The sequence below is a fragment of the Ctenopharyngodon idella genome, chromosome 5, assembly GCF_019924925.1.
Source record: "Ctenopharyngodon idella isolate HZGC_01 chromosome 5, HZGC01, whole genome shotgun sequence".
In the NCBI taxonomy this organism is placed as follows: domain Eukaryota; kingdom Metazoa; phylum Chordata; class Actinopteri; order Cypriniformes; family Xenocyprididae; genus Ctenopharyngodon; species Ctenopharyngodon idella.
In genome coordinates, this window is record NC_067224.1 from 10,258,970 (window position 1) to 10,282,986 (window position 24,017).

Below are 24,017 nucleotides of genomic sequence, written 5' to 3' on the forward strand. Positions count from 1 at the left end.
TCAACTGAAGAAAAATATAAGATGTAATTGATTCACTCTATAATCTCAAGACATGTCTGAATTTGATATGCCGCGAGTCATTTTTTGAAAGGATTGTATAGTTCCCTTAATTGCAGTCTTTACAGGAGTGAAACACACTCTGGACCATTATTGGTGCGACTGGTGTGTGTTCTTAGTGTGTGTAGTACCCCGCATCTGCAATAGATCGTTCAAGCGTTTGAGAGAGCTAATGCTTGCTCTTTCATATACACACATATAAACACAGCTTGGTCTCCTATTCAGCTATTTGACATTTGGTTTTAATCTGCTTCCATTCATTTGAGAGGCAAAAAGATGTAGGATTGGAAAATTTTACCTTTAGAAAATCTGAAATCTGAAAAAGGCTTTCAGTGATTTCTGTCATTATAAAAATAACGTTTAAATTATGATTCAGTAACAGATTAATCAAGGAAGCATCCCTAGTACTATTGCTCATACTTCAGGTTTTTGAACGGTTAAATGACTGAACGATTGGATTTGAGTCTGGTGTGTGCTGCAGAGATGAATGATACACCAAATTGTGTGCCCTTTTGCTTTTTGATGAGGGATTTTTAGTTCAATATTTACATAGTAATGTGCTAAAAAACACTCAGGACACACTAGCAACCACAACCAATACAACCATCCTTGCAAGCTTTGCGCAACCAGACCTGCTCATACTTTCTTTAAAAAAATAAAAATCATTAGTAATAGTGGTTACACTTTATTTTAAGGTGATATAGTTACATTGTACTTACTCAAATAAGTACTGAATAATATTAATTAACTACATGTACTCACTATAGGGTTACAGTTAGGGTTTGGTTTAGGGTTAGTTACTCACACCATAAAAAGATCATAAATGTAATCAATTTGATTCTTGCACTGTAATTCAAATTTTCAGAATCCATATGATTGTAGTGAACAGAACCAAATTCAGTGATCTTCATCTACAACATCAGTAGCGAACACTAGGGCTGGGCACTTACACAAATTTTACGTTTCGAATAAATTTCGATTCACAAGCTTGTGATTTGATTTGATTCGATTCGATATTGATTAGATATTGTTTAATTGGGCATATCAGTACATGGAAAATTTCCTCAAGGAAAAGCATATCTCTCAATGTTGCAAACTATACAGGGAACCCCAGTTGGTACATCACTATAATATTAAAGGTTAAAATTAACTGATTTGTAGGCTACTTACATTTAAATTACACATAAGGAAGGTTTTACAATAATAATGTTATAATAATAATTTAAACATAAACGGTAACACTTTAGTATAGGGAACATGTATTCACTATTAACTACGACTTTTCCCTCAATAAACTCCTAATTTACTGCTTATTAATAGTTAGTAAGGTAGTTGTTAAGTTTAGGTATTGGGTAGGATTAAGAATGTAGAATAAGGTCATGCAGAATAAGGCATTAATATTTGCTTAATAATTATTAATAAACAGCCAATATTCTAGTAATATACATGCTAATAAGCAACTAGTTAAAAGACCCTAAAATAAAGTGTTACCACATAAACATTTAAATGGTGGCTGCCATAAAAAGGAAAAGAGATTTGAAATGAAGGATTTATTCAAACACACATTAAATATTGAAGAACAGGTTAACAAATATGCAATATAGTGAATATATTTAGCAAAATACTCCTCTCTAAGTTCATTTTATAGCTGACTAATGAGTTTTTGCAAATTGAATGGCTTTTGGTAAATATAACATTATGTGACATTTTTTTACAAGCTGTTTTATTGACGTCTTTCTGCGGTTGAAATGCTAATTAAGCGATTACATGTGACATGATATGGATTTCTGTAAGTTGTATACTGTCTTTTACAGGGATACCTAAAAGCAAAGTTTGGTTTAGGGATATCTAAACCAAAAGAAAGTGAAAAGGTGTTATTTTATTTGCTCTGACACAATGAACTATGGTTCTCAGGTGGGCAATAAGAGTTTGAGTCCGGCTTGCAAAATTTTCTGGTCCCACTTCCCTATCATTTCCTGTCTCATTACTGTATGTCTAACCAATAAAGAGGCTAAATGGCCACAAAAACAAAAAAAGGAAGGAGAAAAGGTTTGTGGTGATATTTCACAGCCTCAGGGCCGATTATTATCTCATCAATGCATGGAATGTAAGTTCACAAACTGAACAAGCCCAAACAACAACAACCAAAAACATGAATTAATCTGACCTCAGGGTCATAGCAACTAAACTCATTGAGGAAACAGAGATAGACATTCTGACGTCTTGGACGTTAACCACTTGTGTTATTTTGAGACGCCTTTGCAATTCATTTCACAGGGCTTTTTACAATATGCTTTAAGATTGTCAGCACATCAAACAGGATTAGACTGTGAAATGCTGTATTATTGAAAGAATAAATCGTCATCCCCCTACTGAAGGTTATACACATCTAAAATGGTTTATGCATCTATACATATGAAATGTATATAAGATCAATATATACATATATATATATGGCCATACTTTCATAAAACACCGCAATGCCAATATATAAACACTTTTATGTTCAGTAAAGAGCAAATGTATTAATAATAATCAGAATAAACAATCCACCAAGTAAAATAGTTACCGTTCTACGTGGTCTATGTTCTTTTTAACATAGCTATGCAGGTCAAGGAATGCATTTACCAACTTTGTTAAATTTGTTAAATGTTTTTTTGTAAATGTCTGCGGTGTTTGTATTTTTTTCTTGGACATGTTTGTGGGGGATGCATGTGTTCAGGTTGATAAATGATTTTTACATCTTCTATTTAAACTTCTGTTTAAATTGAGAGATGGGCAGAGGAGGCAGAGTAGGATTTGGGCATGAAATAAGTTGGGCTTTGAACCGTATGTCCGCATTAGTATGGTGTTTTATGTGTTGCAAATAAATCCACTACCTTAATATTCAACAATATAATTGATTTCACTGCACTGACACTTGGACGAGAACTGAACTAAGCTGGATTACAATATCACTGTTTCTGCAGAACTGCTTTAAAGATTAAATTAACTAATAATTGATGATCTTTACAACGGAACTGAATCAACACTGAACTGACTTCAGCTGAACAATGACACTATTTTCTGTTTGAGCTGCTGTACAGCTGAAATTAACTGCTTTTATCATTGAATCATTTTCCTGTTATCACTGTAAAGCTGCTCTATTGTATAATGCGCTATATAAATAAAGGTGTCTTGACTTGACTACCTACCCTGAAACCACTTGCCTTATTTTATTACAACAATTTTTTAAAAAGCTTGTTTCAGATTCATTACCTTTAGCATTACTGAAGTTAAATCCAGCTCAAAAGGTTGTACATGTCGCCACCTCACTCTTTACTTGCAATATGTTAATGAATGCATCTTACGAGTGAGTGGCTAATCAGGATCTGTAAGCAGCCAATCAAGCTAACAGTAAAACAGCAACTGCAAGCAATTAGCCATAAAAGTACTCTAAATGTTCACACACTATAACAGGGTAGTTAAATGTCAGAACAATCTAGACATGTTAAACGGCTCCCAAAGGCTACTAAAAGATAAGGTAAATATTACTAGATAAATGTCATGTGCTGATGCTATCACTAATTTTAGTGACGTACTACAGTAAACACACACTACGCCGCTGATAAAACCAAACATGACAGAGCGAGGTTATGATAAGAGCAGAAATCTGGGGGCAATCTAACAACAGTATAAAATTAAACTGATCATACATCACCGTACCATACATCATTATATTTACTGATGTTGAAGGAGCATACTGTAAGTATTCTTTATCAAGCAATGTCAAAGACATGGCTGTAAATGACCGTTAACGTCTTTGTGCAATGCTGTAAGCAACATGGGGCTTTCCTTTGCCTTGCGTGTTCAAAGGAGACACTGGGAGACATGGATTTGTGTTGCCATGGCAGTGAGGATTTAGAAATGAAAACCATTGATCTGACTCGTTTAGACTGAGGGATGAATACTTACCCAAAATCACATAAATATACTACACTTCTGATGAAGACACTTTAGCACACGTGTATCTGAAAAAAATTTCTTTTTATGATTGGATTTGTCATATTATAATGACTAAACTTAGACAATCATGTATGCTGTGCAAACCTAGTTCATAAACTATGAAGAATTCCAAATCATGAATCATTCAGACATTTTAAAACAACTAAGCTTCAAGTTCATGAGTAGTCTGCGGTTGTTTAGGTCAGTGCATTCAGGCTGCGTAACGCAATTCCTACATCTGATATTTCATGAGAAATGACTTAAATGTCACAAATACAATGTAGTCAGTCCATTATTTACAAAACTCCATATATAAGGCACCAGAAATACATAATTGGGAAACAGTGGGACCATCTAACCAATAAATGCGGTCTGACCATACTGAATGGGCTGCATTTGGCCTGCCAGCTGCAGATGTTTTCAGCCCCCAACCAGACATAATCCTCTATTGATTTTATGTGTCACCGAAATACAAAAAGAGCTGCACTGCAGGGATAATAAACTTATCAACATGAAATATATTGTGCTTATGTCAGTGACTAAATATGTCCTCAGTTCAACAATTAATTGATTTGATTTAACAAACATTTTCATCACATGCAACATTGGTGCCCCCTCAAAAACTGCTCAATCTTATCAGGAATAATGGTCTTAAAAATGTAATAAAAAACATAATGATATTTTTTATAAACTAATTACTTTAAAGTGAAAACTATCTGAGCAACTTTTTTGTGTGTATATTTAGAAAAAGAAAACAATAAAGAGATATAAAAATATAAATGTGAAAATCTGTTTTTTTGTTGCCACACTCCTTTAATATCGAGCGTTTCTTCCTCTGTCTGAGAGCACAGTAATCTAAAATATTTTGGGGATAAAGAAAAAAAGGGTGAGAGAACAAACAAACAAACAAACAAACATTGTTCTCGAGTTATCTAACTCTGATTTCATCATTTTGGATTTAATGCATCATATACTTTAGTATCATTATGTAATTAGCGTTGATGCACTGAAACTCAGTGACCAGCTGTGTGTACTCTCTAATTTACTATAAACTATTTTAATTAATGAAATTAAAATACATTAAATTGTGCTGCATGAATCTTAAGGGAATTAAATAAAAAATAAAACACTAATATGCTGAGTGAAGACACAAAGACCTCAGTGACATTATGTGTTCTCCTCATTCCATGTATTATTTCAGTCATGCCACAATAATTGTGTTTGACAGCTCAGGGGGTTATGAGAATGTCAAGCACCTTAACAAAGCAAGGAATCAAGCTGAAAATAATGAATTTGAAGGGTATCCTGCAGCACCTTAATTTTATCAAGAATCATTTATTTGAATTAACATAAAAGAACATAAAAGTTCAGTGTATTTGTTTCTGGGGTCTTTAAAACACCAGGTCATTTGTAGTTTTGTAAGGAATTTAAAAAATAAAACGTTCTTAAGTTATTCTGTTGCTCAAGATATCTAAATATTTTCTGTTGAATTATATCTTTTAAAATCTGCCTACACATTTTCAATAGTTAAAGAACTGTAAAAAGAAGTGTTTTGTGGATAACTGAACACAAGTTGTCCATAGATGTTGACTACATTGCTTTATTAACAGTGAATAGGGTGCATGCCCTCCTGTTTTAGTGGTACTGTAAATAACTCGCACAGGGCACCACAGGTCCAAAAATACAGCCTGGGGGAACACAGGTGGTGTCAGTCCTAAACCAAAGCTATCAATGCCTCATTGTAGTCTTCAGATTTTAGATGTAATGGACCAAGAATATTAGTGTGGGTGCCATGGAGGGATGCTTTATGCAATAACACAAACTTGCTTGCTTTATTGATTAAAGAAGGTAAATTGTCTGTGGGTGGCAGGGGTGACAGTGACCAAACCAGATGGTAGGAACGTGGTATTTTGATATATGGTATTTTCCAAAGTACATGGTAATACTATTTCTTTTAAACCATTACCATTACCAGCATATGAATACGCAAATGAACATATTTTCCACACTGTCCTTTATGTGATGTTTGCTTTCTGACAGAAAGTTTAGAGATTTCTATATCCTTCTATATATGGAAGGATGCCTCATAGAATTCTGAATGTTACATTCTAATGTAACATGAAAATGTGGTAACGTCTAAATGAACTGGTTATTTAATTAGGCTAATTCAAAAACATTACTGACTAAATTAACCTGAATATGTTACACTAGGTTACATTTATTAAAGTCATTTCCTAAAGGTCAATTCAGGTAGAAATAAGTTAAATATTTGTGCTGTGTAGTAATATGTATTGTGTAGATGTACTGAACATTTCAGTGGGGTACCATTGGACAGTGATGCATCATATGTAAATGTTTACTGTATTCACGTACCATTGTATTTCAAAGAACATCATTATGTTTTTTATGTTTTTTTTTTTGTTTTTTTTTTAACATTGCTATTGTATTCTTTAAAATGATTTAAGTGCCATGTAAACACACGAGTTAGATTCATTGCAAGGCTATTATTGCAGTGTTTTTGGACATGCATAATAGTAGTACTATTTTTTTTAGTACCTTGGAGTAACGTAAATACCATGGTATATGAATGTAGTAATCAACCAGCACAACTGAATATACCAAAGAACCGTGAACTTTCTTTTTAGTGGCTAAAACCTAGCAGCTGTATCAACGAATCTTTGTTGAACTGAATCTAAACTTACTTCTCCCGCTGTCCTGTATAAATGTGATGATGTCTTTATAATTGAAAGTTTGTGGATCTTCGTAAGGGAAAGCCTGCACGGTGATGTTTTCCTCTCGCAGAATCATGTAAATGCCCTCTGAGAGGAAGTAATGCGGCCGGTCGTCTTGTTTTAGGTCGTGGAAAATCATCAGCGCGCGACTGCTCCAGTTAAAATGCGCGTGCAGATAACTGACAAAGTCTCCGAGTTTCGTGGTGGTCGGGCCCGTCCTGACAATAGTTTTAAACTCTTCAGACCTATCAAAACCATACGCTGGTCCACCCGCGGTTATCAGGGGGAGGTTCCAGTGGGACGCGAACCGTCCGACCGACGCGACCGAATACGTGCAGCCGGGTCCGAAGAACGCATCTGGTTTGTTGTAAAGTTTTGTGTCCACTGCGATAGTCTGTGCCTCGTTTTCCGAGCAAGAACCAGAGGAATCCTCTGTGCTAAAATTAAGGAGGTTGATGGTGTGTCCCCTTAAAAGTCCGCTCTTCTGAATTTTCTCTTGCGCCATACGTATCGCAGGGAGGACGCGCGGCAATGCCCACGAATACTTCAGATTGTCGGGCAGCATCACCGCTACGGTAATATTCCTCTTTTCTGTTCTGCATTCCGGTATGAGTACGTGAATAAGCAGCACAATGAAAAAACTATATCCCATCCTAAATCCCGATCTTAAGTTGACAAACAAATTTGAGCGCGCCAGGTAAAAGGATTTAATCTTCTCAAATCAAACTTCAATGAGAAATATCCTCTTTTAAATGAAGAGCACAATCCATTAGTGACGTCTTTCTTCCTTGTAGGCCAACTAAATTGCTTGACAGGGTCTCCTGGTGCTTTATATGATGGACTTCTCGAGTCCAACTCCACCGTGAGATTCAGTGTGCGTGCGCGCTTGTGTGTGTGAATATCCAGATGAGCGCAACTTCACCGCGCGCGGCCCTTGCACAGCCCCTACACGTCATGACAGCTACTAACCGATACACTAGTTAACGGCTCCCTCTGTCTGCAGGTCAATTAACCGCACTCCTACATGGAGTTGGGATAAATTTCATGGGATTTATCACTGTAAGAGAATTTAAATGGTAGTCGTTCCATTCTAAATTCCCTAACTAGTGTAGCCTACTCATTTGAAAGCCAACTATAGCTACATAGCTTTGTCATTTCTTTCGGCTATCAATTAGCCAGAGGAAAATATTAAATCCATCCATTTTTTAAATCAAATGTTTCAAATTTTATTTAAAATGTATACCATTTTGAAATAAAATGCTTAAAATTTAATCGAGGTGAGTTGGGATTGTGATCGGCGATGTTTGGGACAAGTAAATTTAATTACCACAATTAATTCATGCAGAAAATTTAAATATATGTTCATCTTTTATATAGACTAAGTGTTACCCTGCTACCCAGAATGTTCCCAAAAATGAGGGTTCTAGGAACGTTCTAGGTTGTTACCATAAACAGGGAGGTTTAATGTGACAACCTAACAAGAATCTAGGCCAAACTATTTTGTAGCTTATAAATATAGGAATATTATACCAAAGTTTGAGACAGAGCACAAAAGAAGTTAAAGATGTTAAAGCAAAATGTGTTACAGTATAACACTAGCCTATCTGTTTTCCCTATTATATTCTAAATACTATTATGTATATTATCACTCAGATTAATACTCTGTATTTTGTACAAAACTTATGCATGTTTTGTGCATTATGTTTATATGGCAAATGTTATACATGATAAATTATGATAAATTACAGTATAAGTTGTTGAGAGCATATCGGATCAATTGCATTTGTGTATATGGTGACGTGAAAAATTCTGACAACACATTTGCTGGTCTGATTTACAGTTTTGTTTTAAGTATGTTTTAGTGATTCGTTTTTTTTTTTTTTTTTTTAAATCAAATGGTGGCGGAGAGGAAGATACTTCTTTTGAAACAGTGAGAGTAAGAGTGTGAATCCCTGTTGAACAGTGAACATTGCCATTATATAAGTTGCCATTAGAGGTCAGACAAGTTTGTATTTGTAACTACAGAAGGAAGACAACTGCCACCACCACCAATAAATAAATAAATAAATAGAAAAATCTAAAAAATAATAAAATAAACTGAAAAACGATCACTATTTCAAAGTCAGTGTTCATGGAGGGATTAGACACTTCACATAATTTTTATGTGTTTTAAAGAATTAAAACAGCACCTCTGTGATCCAGAATCAACAAAAATTTCACTCTGCTCCACAGAGCTGGAAACTACAGTGTGGTTGCCATGAATCCACTTTCATCCAAGGCCAACACAGATGCATAACCTGGTGTCAAGAGCTCAATCTTGGACCCTGAGCAATGGAAAAAGCAGTGTGATCTGATGAGTCAGCTCTCATCCTATTTCACACTGTATGTTCGGGGAAAGTCAAAAGAGGCCTTCAGTTGACCATCTACTATGCTGCCCCTAAAGTGGGCACATTAAAACATTTGAACCTTTAGGGCAACTTTTGGAGAAATTAGTGCAGAACAGAAGAACTCAGTGTCCTGGTTTCACTCTGAACATAAAGTAGTGACACAATCTAACACCACATTTTCATGCCACTCAAATACTGCTGTCATTAAAGCAAAAAAGGGACAACCACAATATAAATGTTTATTTTTTTCACTTAACTTTTCACTCAAATTGTTAAAGGGTTAGTTCATACAAAAATTAAATTTCTGTCATTAAGTACTCACCCTCATGTCATTCCACACCCATAAGACCTTCGTTCATCTTCGGAACACAAATTAGGATATTTTTGATGAAATCCGAGGATATCTGATCCACACATAGGCAGCAACGTCATTGCACCTTTTGATGTCCAGAAAGGTAGTTGAAAACATGGTTAAAATAGTCAACGTGACTACAGTGGTTCAACCTTAATGTTATGAAGCTACGAGAATACTTTTTGTGTGCAAAAACAAAAATAACGACTTCATTGAACAATTTGAACCGTTGTCATACGTAGTGAACTCAACTCATTATTGGCCGGATCCTGTGTCAGCATCACATGCATGCATCGTGTTGCTCACGTGTTCAGCTTCGGCCAATACTGAGTTGGCATTCGGACGTAAACAAGGAAGCCTGCACTGAGTTCATTATGTATGACAACAGTTCAAATTGTTGAATAAAGTCGTTATTTTTGTTTTGTTTTTGCGCACAAAAAGTATTCTCGTCGCTTCATAACATTAAGGTTAAACCACTATAGTCACGTTGACTATTTTAAACGTTTTTAACTACCTTTCTGGACGTCAAAAGGTGCAATATCGTTGCTGCCTATGTGTGGATCAGATACCCTTGGATTTCATCAAAAATATCTTAATTTGTGTTCCGAAGATGAACGGTTTTACTGGTGTGGAACGACATGAGGGTGAGTAATTAATGACAGAAATTTGGGTGAACTAACCCTTTAAGCTGATAATTTGTATTAAATAAAATTATGTACTGAATTTGAATTTGTATTTGAATTCAAAAACACAATCTCAGAAGCATTTTCACTGGTGCCCCAGACCCTACTGTATTTTACAAATCAACAAAAGATTGCAACAAGAGATTACAAATGTCAATTTTATTATTTTGCACAATGAACAATTTGTCTTTGACATGAGATAATGAAGTTCATCATCTCCACTTAGAGTCATTTTTGACTATTGAGTGGTCTTGGGTAATCTGTAGACACCAGTCGACACAATAAGCTGGTGGGCTCTGACTTTCCTCTGCAGGAAGGCCTGCAGCTCATTCACATCCATCTCAGTGACTCCAGGCCCAGCAGCCACAAACATTCGAAGCATGGAGTGGATCCTCTCCAAAGTCATGCTCTCCAGGTTAGTCAGCATGGCCTGAATGTAGGCCCAGAACAGCTGAGAAACAACAAGGAAAAACAGTTTATCATTAACAGCATTATATTGCAAGTAAGGTCCTGAGCAGTGTTATGACAAGTGTTGGAAGTGTATAAATAACCTGTAGTTTCTCTTCTCTCTGTTCAGATTGTGTTGCGGTGTTGGAGTCTCCCTCCTCATCACTTTCTATAAGCATGACACCTCTGTCAGATCTCTCTCTGCAAGAGCTTGTCTCCTGCACAATATATCGACCTCCAGCTTCCTCCCGCAGCACGCCCTGCTGCTGCCACAGCGCCAACTTCCTGCGCACCATCTCTTGTGGCACACCCAGGACGCCACTCAGCTCTTCCAAGGTCCATGTGCCTATTAGGAAAACAGAGTAATGGGTCTTCAGGCCCACAAATAATCAAGATTATGCCATTTATTGGCGCACTAAGTAGTGCGCATGCTCACAATGCATGAGAGCCACAGAGTGGTGCAGGGATGATGTATTTTTGTAAGCCAAAACACAGAAACAAGTTAGCATTTCAGCACTTCCGGTTCCATCATCCTGAAATCGTTGGGAAGTTAAATGCCTGAAATGAGGTCTGTGGTTAACACAAGCTCAAGATATTTTCACATTTTATTCTACAACATAAAATACATCAGTAATACCCACTTGTGATTTTTACAAAACATTTTACTTGTCTTGAAAAAGGCAGTTGCTAACAAATGTCTAAACGGGACAACATATGTTGCTGAGAACATTAAACATCATCACAACGAACAGGAAAACGACTATATATGCTTATTAGTCCACTTTCACAGCCTTGTTGTGCTTATTGCAAACTATTCTAACTGTTCCATTTACACTTGTCCACATAAATATATCTCCACAAAACTTCAATCTGATCTTCAATTCTCAAGCTATATGCAAAGCTAACTGAGTTCCCATCAACGAAAGCAACAGATATGAGCATTTTATTTATTAACAACTATGATTAAAGACCGCAATAGGAGAGAGAGCGGCATCAGCACTGGTAAGATAATTTAGTCTCACGACTAGAAGATGACAGTGTGTTCGGGATGCAATGCCAAACTTTCAGTTTGCACGTAGGCTTGCTGAAGAGATACTCACCTGTGGTGGACCATACTGTATGTGGCGATGCGTGTTGCAGTAGTCTGCTGTCATATCTGGCTACTGGGAGCCGGTACCCTATAACATGCTCTCACACCCTTGTTTTTTTACCATTACGGGAGGAGTAAAATTTACATACGTGGCTTTGACAACCAGAAGCATTTACACTTGTCCAGTTTAGTTTGGAAAGTGCCTCAAATCGCCCCCTGAAGTGGTTTGAGTGATCAGATTTAAATCCATCTCGAATGTATTTTGGAGGGCATTTACACTTGATCTTTTCATGATCGGATAGCTATCCTATCAGAGAAAACCCATGAAGTGAACAGGTGTAAACAGACCCTGTATTATTGCTCAACCAAAATGAAAATTCTATCAGACTTTTTAAAGATTTCAGTGATTATACACTTTCAGTCTGTCCCTCAAACAAAACTACCATACGATTATAGAAAGCTTGGAATATTTTGCCTGTCATACTACTTCAATAGTGCTTTTTTTTTTTGTCATTTTTGGAGCTTGACAGCCAGAGTTGCTTGTTATTTTATGTAGAAAACCGCAGCCATTTTGCTAAATACGTTATTTTGTGTTCCACAGAAGAAAGCTATACAGAGGTGCATTACCAAAAGCATTGTTAGCCAACTATGGTCGCAAGTTCCATTGAATTCTATTGGTAATGACAGAACTTGCGATGATGGTTGGCTTTGGGAAACGAACCACAGGTTTGGAATGACATATGGGTGTAGAAATTATTTTTGGGTGAACTAATTCTCCAAACCTTTGTCCTGGAAGTGTAAAATAATGGCAGCATGGATAGGAGTCACTGTGAGGTTTGCGATGGTCCTGTCCTCCAGCTCCACATCCAGCGTAACAGATCCTAGGTGAGGTTTCCACCTCAGAGTCCTCATGGCCTGCACAAAAAAAAAAATATATATATATATATATATATGGCTTAAGATATTTTCAACATAACACTGAAAACATAGGTCCTGTTTACATAGGGTGTTAAAGGGTTAGTTCACCCAAAAATGAAAATTCTGTCATTAATTACTCACCCTCATGTCGTTCCACACCCGTAAGACCTTTGTTCATCTTCGGAACACAAATTAAGATATTTTTCATGAAATCCGATGGCTCAGTGAGGCCCCCATTGCCAGCAAAATAATTAACACTTTCAAATGCCCAGAAAGCTACTAAAGACATATTTAAAACAGTTCATGTGACTACAGTGATTCAACCTTAATGTTAAGAAGCGACGAGAATACTTTTTGTGCGCCAAAGAAAAACAAAATAATGACTTTATTCAACAATATTTAGTGATGGGCGATTTCAAAACATGAAGCTTCAAATCTTTTGTTTCGAACTGCCAAAGTCACGCCCCCAAGTGGTGAACCACTGAAATTTCGAAACAATTATGCTTTGGCCTCATTTACTGAAATCACATGACTTTGGCAGTTTGATACACGCTCCGAACCACTGATTCGAAACAAAAGATTCATAAAGCTTCGAAGCTTCATGAAGCAGTGTTTTGAAATCGCCCATCACTAGATATTGTTGAATGAAGTCGTTATTTTGGTTTTTTGGTGCACAAAAAGTATTCTCGTTGCTTCATAACATTAAGGTTGAACCACTGTAGTCACATGAACTGTTTTAAATGTCTTTAATAGCTTTCTGGGCATCTGAAAGTGTTAATTATCTTGCTGGCAATGGAGGCCTCACTGAGTCATCGGATTTTATCAAAAATATCTTAATTTGTGTTCCGAAGATGAACGAAAGTCTTACGGGTGTGGAATGGCATGAGGGTGAGTAATTAATGGCAGAATTTTCATTTTTGGGTGAACAAACCCTTTAAGATGCATTTTGGTCGATCAGATCACAAGTGGACAACACTAAATACAGATGTAAACAGGGTCTAAAATGTTTTGAGTTCGTCCACTTTCGACCACTTCCAGAGGTAGTCAAAAATGCATTTGACCGGATTTCTTTTGTAGTGTAGACGCTCAAGTGGTCAAATGTGTTCGAACAGCCACAAAAGACCGCCCTCTCTCCGCCTACTGACTTAATGCTTTTAAAACTTTGTCAGCTGAAGACCCAAGTTTGGTTTGAAGATGAAAAACATACCAAGCACAATGTTCTCTCACCATTCCAGATTTCTAACACACTGCTATCAGAGCACAAACGAAAGCTGCTGCTCTCCGTATGTTTTTCTGTCCTCTTCCTGTGTGTTCATATGTAAATTGCACAAGCTTATTTTTGTCCATTTTGTCAGAAAGATCTGAAAAACCCCTACATTTACCTGCCCATAGACCCTCCCCTCGAAGAAATCAGGACAGAAGTGGTTGAAAGTGGACAAAAGAGACAGATTAAAACACCAGGTGAAAACGGGTATGTGTCTGCCTCATCTACTTGTGATCTGATTGACCAAAATGCATCTTAAGCGTAAACAGGGCCTGAAAGACAAATCAGATGAGACATCCTGTATAATCATGAAGAACTAAAGAATCTAATCAAACTCTTGTTACTGAGTTAGGTCAACACTTGATGTCCAATGTACAAACCCGATTCCAAAAAAGTTAGGACACTGTACAAATTGTGAATAAAAAAGGAATGCAATGATGTGGAAGTTTCAAATTTCAATATTTTATTCAGAATACAACATAGATGACATATCAAAAGTTTAAACTGAGAAAATGTATCATTTTAAGGAAAAAAAAATAAGTTGATTTTAAATTTCATGGCATCAACACATCTCAAAAAAGTTGGGACAAGGCCATGTTTACCACTGTGTGGCATCCCCTCTTCTTTTTATAACAGACTGCAAACGTCTGGGGACTGAGGAGACAAGTTGCTCAAGTTTAGGAATAGGAATGTTGTCCCATTCTTGTCTAATACAGGCTTCTAGTTGCTCAACTGTCTTAGGTCTTCTTTGTCGCATCTTCCTCTTTATGATGCGCCAAATGTTTTCTATGGGTGAAAGATCTGGACTGCAGGCTGGCCATTTCAGTACCCGGATCCTTCTTCTACGCAGCCATGATGTTGTAATTGATGCAGTATGTGGTCTGGCATTGTCATGTTGGAAAATGCAAGGTCTTCCCTGAAAGAGACGACGTCTGGATGGGAGCATATGTTGTTCTAGAACTTGGATATACCTTTCAGCATTGATGGTGCCTTTCCAGATGTGTAAGCTGCCCATGCCACACGCACTCATGCAACCCCATACCATCAGAGATGCAGGCTTTTGAACTGAGCGCTGATAACAACTTGGGTTGTCCTTGTCCTCTTTAGTCCGGATGACATGGCGTCCCAGTTTTCCAAAAAGAACTTCAAATTTTGATTCGTCTGACCACAGAACAGTTTTCCACTTTGCCACAGTCCATTTTAAATGAGCCTTGGCCCAGAGAAAACGCCTGCGCTTCTGGATCATGTTTAGATATGGCTTCTTTTTTGACCTATAGAGTTTTAGCCAGCAACGGCGAATGGCACGGTGGATTGTGTTCACCGACAATGTTTTCTGGAAGTATTCCTGAGCCCATGTTGTGATTTCCATTACTGTAGCATTCCTGTATGTGATGCAGTGCCGTCTAAGGGCCCGAAGATTACAGGCCTTGACCCTTACGCACAGTGATTGTTCCAGATTCTCTGAATCTTTGGATGATATTATGCACTGTAGATGATGATAACTTCAAACTCTTTGCAATTTTTCTCTGAGAAACTCCTTTCTGATATTGCTCCACTATTTTTCGCCGCAGCATTGGGGGAATTGGTGATCCTCTGCCCATCTTGACTTCTGAGAGACACTGCCACTCTGAGAGGCTCTTTTTATACCCAATCATGTTGCCAATTGACCTAATAAGTTGCAAATTGGTCCTCCAGCTGTTCCTTATATGTACATTTAACTTTTCCGGCCTCTTATTGCTACCTGTCCCAACTTTTTTGGAATGTGTAGCTCTCATGAAATCCAAAATGAGCCAATATTTGGCATGACATTTCAAAATGTCTCACTTTCAAAATTTGTTATGTTATCTATATTCTATTGTGAATAAAATATAAGTTTATGAGATTTGTAAATTATTGCATTTCTTTTTTATTCACAATTTGTACAGTGTCCCAACTTTTTTGAAATCGGGTTTGTAAAATCTGGGTCCTAAAACAAAACTGGTTGAGAACCTCTAGACTGGAGTACCTTGAGTTTCTCAAAGCGGTGTGTGTAGTCCTCCATGGCTTTAGAAGCAACTGCAGGCAGTTCCATCTTCTCCTCCTTCAGCTGGGGCCAGAACTCAGATGAGATGATCATGGCAGACAGCGGTAATGTAGCCTGCTCCTCTACAGGAAGACGACTCTCCTCTTCTCGTATATTAGTGTTGATGCGCCGGGAGTCTGCTACATCCTGCAGAGAAAGACAGACACGTTCAATATAAAAAGCACACGTAATGGAAATAAATCCCTTTGAGGTGGGGTCACATATCATGATAACATGACTGATAACCAAGAGAAGTGAATTTTCCGACCAGAGCTGAGAAGCGAGTGCAGCGGAGAGCATACCTTTAGCATCACCTCGCAGTAATGCATGTGGGACTCGCCAAACCTCAGTTTCAGCAGCTCAACATTGCGAATCTCTCTATAAACACAAACACAGAGGAAATTTACAAAATATCTTCATGGAACATGATCTTTACTTAATATCCTAATGAGTTTTGGCATAAAAGAAAAATCAATAATAAAGTCTATAAAAAAAGAGAGCATATCAAAAGTCTACTCTAGACAGCCTATCAAAAGCCATTCATATTGTCAAAAAAAAGTAGCTAGTCTTTACTCAATGATTAAATTTTTTTTTTTTTTTTTTTTAAATATATTCCATTTGTATTTTAATTTCATTTGTAATAATATTATTTGTGTATTGTATTTATTAAATTTATGAGGATAATACTGTTTGTAATGTGAATTCTCAGTGAAAAAAGTTGTAAAACACATTGCAAAGCTTTGCAAAAAGGGCAGTTGAAGGATGGTGCAGTGCAAATTATTTTGAACCCAGGATCTTGACCCTAGGCATTCATATTATTTTGTAAGCAAAGATGTCAGCCAATCATAACAGAGGGTGTTAGAGCTATATGTCTTAAAGCTACATTAGCAAAAACAACTTGTAGAGAGAAAGTGATAAATGCGGAAAATGAAAAAGATAAAGTGAATAAAGTATAATATGACTGCTTTAACTAAACCAAACCAAAGTTAAAAAAAAGAAAGAAAAAAGCAAGAGCATTATGTAAAGGATTGTAGTGGAAAGTAGAAGTATTATATTGGTGGGTTACCTGGCTGTGTTGTAGTTGAGCTGATGAAGAAGTCGGTCGGCCAGTACAGTCTTGTACTCATTAATGAAGATCTCTTTACTGCCGTAAATGCTGACCAGCAGACTGATAATGTCAGAAGAACGCCGTTTAGAGCCAGTTTTATCTACAAAAAGACAGACAAGAGAGAGAGCTGAAATGTGGACTACTTAGAACCCATATTTCTGTGACTGCAGCTTGTATTGACTTTTCTACACACAGGCCAATGGCTTGTGAATTTGAGAAAAATGTACCACCATGAATATATTATCCTGGCCATGAAACTGCATTTAGCATTACATACTTTAGATATTAATATTGTTAATTATTCATGTATTAATGTACACTATCCTGAAAAAATTAAGTAGCAAAACTGTTTTAAAACATTGATAATAATAAGAAATGTTTCTTGAGAACCAAATCACGTAAATTCAGCTTTGCCCATAACAGGAATAAATTACATTTCAAAATATATTAATAAAGATTTTTTTTTTTTTTTTTTTTTTTTTTAATTGTAATTATTATATGGTGTACAGTATATATGCCAATCGTTACTTTTATTTGGGGCTTGAAGTATTCATGTCGGTGTGTGTTGGCTGTTAACACTAACCTGCGAGAGCATCGGTAGGATCTGGGGTCCAGTCCTCTGGATCACTTCCCTCATCTTCACTATCCTGTGTCTCCAAGGTAACAGGGTCAGCTCGAGAAAGCTCATTGGCAAGATCAGAACAACCCTCCGCATCACCTGTCAGACTACCTACTATCTGGCGCACAGTATCCTCACGGGTTCTGTAATTTCCAATATTAAAAAAAAGATGAACAACTTCAGTTCTGAAACTGGTTTAGAAAAAAGCACATCTTCCTTGAGACAGACCGCACCAGTGCAGAAGACAAACCTGAGATACTTGCGAATGGGTTGGCAGGCCACTTGCAAGATGACCATGGAGGGGTCAAGCTCTCTTAGAGCTTTGATGGCTGAGATGTAAACAGTGAGAATGTCAGACGTATGGACTCCTGAAGTGGGAAAAGAAAGCACAGTAAAGGTCAGAACATTTTTACACATGAGTTTATTATTTCGAGAGTGTGAAAACGGCCTGAATTACAGACCTGGATGCAGTAGTCGCGTTTCAAAGGCTGATTTGAGAGAGGACAAAAGCTGCTGTCTCTGATTGGTCCTTTCCAGACAGAACTTAAGATCCTCAATGGCAGGAATAGACTCTGGAAAATCTGCAACAATTAAGCAGAGAAAAATACATGAAAACAACCAAGATGAGATTACAAGCAGCAGTATATATAAATTTTCCTAGCGTTAGTCCGCTCATTTGAAGGGTCTGCTTTATTGGAATAATCCACGTACAAACATTGGATTTGGGACAGGTTTTACGCCGGATACCCTTCCTGACGCAATGAGAGTGCTGGGACACACTCACACACACTCCTACGGCCAATCTGGCATGTCCAATCCACCTAACCTGCATGTCTTTGGACTGTGTGGGGGAAAACGGAGCAACCAGAGGAAACCCATGCTGACACAGGGAGAACATGCACACAGAAAGGACTCCTGGCTCAGCCGGGGCTCAAACCGGGGACCTTTTTGCTGTGAGGCAACAGTGCTATCCACTAAGCCTACCCACTGAGACAATGTTACCCATTACAAGCAGTATGCTACACAAATGGAGTTTCTTTCTCACCTCGTATGATGCTGAAAAGTTCTTCGATCCTCATGTTTACATAGATACGGCAGAAGAACTGGTGCATGTGACAGTGCCAGCGCTGGAGTACAGCACTGGTTGGTTGACCCGTCTTGCCATCTGTGGGTGTGGCGTCACTGCCCGCCTCCTCCACCTTACTGGCAAACACTCTACTCAGCCATCCTAAAACCTGCCCCAACCACTGGAAACGCAGAGATTAATTAGGCACTTTAACCTTGAATATTAAAATGTAAAAAAGAAAGCTTCTGTTCACAAATGAAACAAAAAAATTACTAAGAAGATTTAATCAATTTCAATTATGATTCTAATAACACTTTACTTTACATTTGTGTTCTGAAGGTACAATAACTGGGTAACTACAGTAGGTAATAACTCTGAACCTGACTTTAACCTATGTAGTTAACTTATATTACTCAGTATTACTGGCTCTTAATGCATCATGTTTCCTTCTGGAGCATCAGTGAATGTTTGCAGCAATAGAGTTGTATATGAGTCCCTCAATTGTCCTCAGTGTGAAAAGAAGGATCTCAAAATCATACAGTCACTGCTGGATAGGGTTCAAATATGAAAAAGATGCTGGAAAACAAAAGAATTTGCAGGACTTGGAGGATTTTTCTGAAGAATAGTGATCAGTTTAACTGTTCAGGACAAACAAGGGACTCATGAACAACATGGATCATTTGTAGATCATCTACGTAATGACAAATGTTATTATTACATACTGAGAATCAAGTGTATGTAAACTTTTGAATGGGGTCATTTTTATAAATCCAGCTGTTATTTTGTCTTGTGGATTATATGTACAGTAAACATTTTTTTTTTACGTAAAATATCTTATTCAGGACAGCACTAAATAAAAAAATAATCCTATAATCCAATTACATGTAAACTTTTGATGTATTTTTTTAACCAGTTGACCATTTTGAACAGAAATTGTCTCACTAATTTGTGTTATGGAATAATGAAACTGGATATTATTAACTTATTTGATCTAGACATGCACCACCTTTTATTATTAGTGGTATTTGTTAAAGCAAGCATCACTACTACTGCTCAGACTTAAGGTCATGTAGCTGCTGAACATCTTCAAACCCTTAACATTAAACTTCAGTTTATAATCCATATTGTGGATCTGTGGCAGTGAGAGAACTACAAACATTTTCTCTAGAAAATCTAAAAATCTAGTGGGTTTTACTCATATTTTCTTTTCCTAAATTTAAAAGATCAAAAGTTTGTGTAGTGATATAAATTATCACACATCAGAATTTGTACACGCTGAAATCATGTTGGCTGAGATTTTGTGTTGACAAATGCACCTCATTTTAAAACCACATGCATCAAGTGACACAAGTTTGAGTATCAACATGGTTAATGTTTCTTCATACAAAATAAAATGATGTTTTCTGTAGTGTAACTGAATGAAAGTTGTTTACATCATTGAAGTCTGTGAGAAAAGAGCTCTCGTATTCTCCCCTGCAGCGTTGCTCCATCCTCTGTTCTATCAGCTTGTGCAGGATGCTGGTCACGGCCTCCGAGCTCACGCGTTCTAACAGCTGTAGTCTGGAGCTGAAATCACCAAACACATTTATGAAGGTGTTATATATCCCAGTACTCTCTACCTCTGCAACAAAAAAGTCACATTGGTATATTTGGAGTTGAAAACAACCATACTACTCCTACTACTTTTGAAGTACATATCATGGAATATGCTAATTTTCTGTATACGTGGAATAATGTAATGCAATGAGATCAACAATCATGATCTTCCATGACTAGTGTGATGAATAAGCCAAAAGTAATATCACCCATGACTTTCAACATCTCCTTCTTGACTCAGTCTACCATAAGCCAAGTTATTATGTGATGTGACCTATACAAATGAAATTGGAATGCCCTCTATATTACAGATATTCCCCTGTATGAATTGTTGTTATATTTATATAATATATTATATAGTTAAGCAATATCACACAAGCAAGAGTGATGTTTTTCCTGAATATGAGCATTATGCAAATGTGATAATAAATGCTCAATAAATAAGTTAATATTGTGAGTTATATTTTAGACAGAAGAATATTGTTTATAACTTAGGTTTTTGCTCAATTTCACCAACGAAAATAGTTTTGAACAGAACCAACAGAACCGTTGTGCGACTTCAAGCAACACACAACAGTGTTTTGTTGCTGAGTGATTCTGCTTTAAAAAAAAAAAAAAAAAAAATTTTTAGGTGAGTCAAAGATTCAATGACCCATTCTTAAAGACACTTCATTCTTCAATGAATCAGCCATTTAAACAAATTGGTTGAATGAAATCCCAGAAGATATTGAGATATCATTTTCGTCAATATTGCACACTCCTAATTATTGGTTCAAAATAATCATATTTATTTCAATGATATCCCTTTAAACATGATGCCACATAGTAATGTGCCAAATGCAACATACTACGTAACATACTGCATACTGTACATAGTGTTTAAAAAAAAAACTAGGATGTAGTACAGTATGCATCTGTAGTTTAATCAGAACGGTACTTCTCTTCAACTCACAGTATGTGGCTGAGCTCTTGAAGCTGCTCTAGAGCTTCCTGACACCAACACAGGTGAAGTAGGGCAGCACAGCCTGGACACAAACCACCTTCATCATGTTCCGTTGTGCCCTCCTCAGCCTCCACAGCTTCCCCTGCCTGACTCATGTGCACAGAGAATGTGCGGCTGTAAAACTCCAACACACGCTCCTGCAACACAGGTGGAGGGGAGAACAGGAGAATGGCACGAATGACAGAGAAAGCTCTCTCAGACAGCCCACGGGCCCCTGGACCACACAGACCCCCAAGGCTCTCATCCTGCCATGAGCACAGTCTCTCAAGACCACCTTGAAAGAAAGAAAAAAGTGAGAGTAAGATTAACACAGTAGACCCAAGAAACACTGGACAAGTTAAATCTCACAAAGAAACATCTGAGTCACATGTCCTCCAAAATCAAAAGTAAAAAAATTACAAATTAATAAAGCAATTAGAGCTACTCAGATTTTGCATTATGGCAATTAATAACATTTCACTCCAAAATTCTCATTGTAATGCAAAAAACTCAGCATAAAAAAAATCAGCATAAAAAAAAAAGTCTCATATTTTGTAAACAACACACAAACACACACACACACACACACACACACACACACATTAGGGGGCCACAGAATTACTTAAAATTCTTAAAATTATTGTTATCAATTAATATTTATTATTATTATTCATGTATTAAAACAAACTTGTCTAACTTAATTTTTTTTTAAAAAAAGCATTAAATCAGGATACGTAAACTAAAATCAGATTTCTTTTTTTTACCCCTTAATAACTGTTGTTCTTATTTAAGAACATACAGTTTGTGAAACTTTAAATGAACTGTAGCTAATTTGCCTAAATCAACACTTCTGAATCCCACTTCTGACACCATAGTAGTAATATAAAGTATTATAAATATAATACAGTAATCTTGATTTTGTGGTGAAAATAATATAACTTAGACACATTCTTGACAGACTTCATGAGCTGCAACCATCAACAAACAAGTACAATTTATATAGTTTGATGTTTCCTAATAAAAATTTCCAATGGATCAGCAAAAATACGCAAACCCTATACCCGTATAACGCCAAAAACACATAGGCTAAGCTAAAATATAATTGTCACAGAGTAGGGTGTGACATACCGAGGAAAGGTTCCAGCTGTTGCAGAAGGTTTCTGAAGGCTTTAAGTAAAGCACTTGCCCTGTCCCTCTCCTGAGAGTCCCCCTCTGGCTGCTTGAGTTCCGTCCAGAACTCTGGAGCAACAGATGTAGTCAAACGCACCTGTAGAGTCTCCAGCAGCCAACCCTCCACATACTGACCAAGTCCATGGTCATCCAGCAAGGCCAATGCATCAGAGAGAACCTCATCTGTCGAAGCATTGGGTGGCACAGGAGACACCTAAATGGTCATGGTTGGGTTAAAGCTTTTGGCACTCAAAGGTACATGCTATAACCATGGTCGTGTCCAAAAACATGGTTGTACCAGGGATTTTTTTTTTTTTTTTTGGATGTAGCTACCACCAGAAGCTGGCTCTAACTGGAATTTTCTGAAGCAATTTCAGCATTCGCTTAGTTTAGTTAGTTACACTGCAGTACATTTGACACTCACCAGCGCAGATGTCACTGTGTCCCAGGCTGCTGACAGTCCCTGCGGCATTGACTGCACCTCGTTCATTCCCACTCAGATTGTAAACAATTGTCATATATCCTGGGTTAAAAATATATTGTTCAGTGCCGTTACTATACATGTATATGCATTTTACTCGGTGACTATTTAGTCCCAAAATTATATGATCAAACCCATTCGAAAGACCGTCAAAACATTACTGTTGAAATTGTAGCGCTCTTCTTCAAACTCCTGTCGCACGTCGATGACAACATTGACGTGGCCGGATGTTGCTGGATAATCGTCTAAAATTGAACGATTCTTTTGTAATGGCTCTGATGTTCAAATTTAACCAGCTTTCTCATATATTGACTTATTCTTTATTTTTTTATTTCTTTATATATATATATATATATATATATATATATATATATATATATATATATATATATATATATATATTATTATTATTATTTTATTTATTTATTTTTATCTTATTTTTATTTTCTATCTTTTGCTAGTATTGTTTCCCCATAAAAATGTATGGTACTTATCCCTTAAAAATAATAATAATAATAATAATAATAATAATAATAATAATAATAATCGTCTAAAATAATCAGAAACCTCTTTTTTTTCTGTGGTATTGAAAGAATTAGAAAATTAAATGGTTTCTATTAAGGACAGTACAAACAAAGAACGCTGTTAAAACCGTTAATTAATTTAATACATTTAAGATTTTGTGAAATATCAAAGCCTTTTATTGTTTATTTGGTTTATTTACTTTAGTTTTTATTTACTTTCTCGTTTGGTTGATATGTATTTTATATTTTTGTATCTTTAACCCTGGTATTTTTCTGTTTCTGTTTTGTAATTGTTGTTCAAGCATTAATAATAATAAAAAAATAATAATAATCGTCTAAAATGGTAATGTTGATAATATAATAATAATAATAATAATAATAATATACTACGACTACTACTACTAATAATAATAATAATAATAATAATAATAGTAATAATAATATATTAATAAATTATAGGTTCGGGTAGTGTGCAAACATTATAATAATGAAACA

At 36.5% G+C, this 24,017-nt stretch overlaps 2 protein-coding genes across 4 annotated transcripts in view; both read right to left on the reverse strand.

Annotated features, from left to right (window-relative positions):
- npr2 (natriuretic peptide receptor 2) overlaps positions 1–7,678 on the reverse strand; it is a 51,590-nt gene extending 43,912 nt beyond the window's left edge. The window contains exon 1 of the mRNA XM_051893881.1: positions 6,744–7,678. Coding sequence (XP_051749841.1) covers positions 6,744–7,425 — 682 coding nt within the window. The 5' untranslated portion in view covers positions 7,426–7,678. The remainder of the gene's footprint in view (positions 1–6,743) is intronic.
- Positions 7,679–10,339: 2,661 nt separating this feature from the next.
- Positions 10,340–23,246, reverse strand: anapc2 (anaphase promoting complex subunit 2). Of its 3 annotated transcripts, none has more exons than XM_051893884.1 (15): positions 23,160–23,246; positions 22,942–23,040; positions 22,476–22,700; positions 21,318–21,642; positions 20,203–20,335; positions 18,749–18,950; positions 18,165–18,284; positions 17,954–18,071; positions 17,668–17,846; positions 17,043–17,184; positions 16,279–16,354; positions 15,920–16,123; positions 12,515–12,647; positions 10,747–10,988; positions 10,340–10,646 (listed from the first exon to the last, which is right to left on the reverse strand). In XM_051893884.1, the coding sequence occupies exons 2-15, from the start codon at positions 23,033–23,035 to the stop codon at positions 10,434–10,436; spliced, it is 2,406 nt and encodes an 801-aa protein (XP_051749844.1). In that variant the 5' UTR covers positions 23,036–23,040; positions 23,160–23,246; the 3' UTR covers positions 10,340–10,433. The 3 variants fall into 3 exon arrangements, with proteins under 3 accessions (XP_051749844.1, XP_051749843.1, XP_051749842.1); XM_051893883.1 differs by having other exon boundaries at positions 22,476–22,731; positions 23,160–23,222; XM_051893882.1 differs by having other exon boundaries at positions 22,942–23,216.
- Between the last annotated feature and the right edge of the window lie 771 nt (positions 23,247–24,017).

Excerpts from the sequence above, each read along its gene's own strand:
- anapc2 (XM_051893882.1), bottom strand. The coding sequence starts at position 23,080 with ATGTATAGTAACGGCACTGAACAATATATTTTTAACCCAGGATATATG. Across the intron at positions 18,285-18,748 it reads ACTTTTCAGCATCATACGAG|ATTTTCCAGAGTCTATTCCT; the intron begins GTGAGAAAGAAA and ends TAATTGTTGCAG. Across the intron at positions 17,847-17,953 it reads CCCATTCGCAAGTATCTCAG|AACCCGTGAGGATACTGTGC; the intron begins GTTTGTCTTCTG and ends TGGAAATTACAG.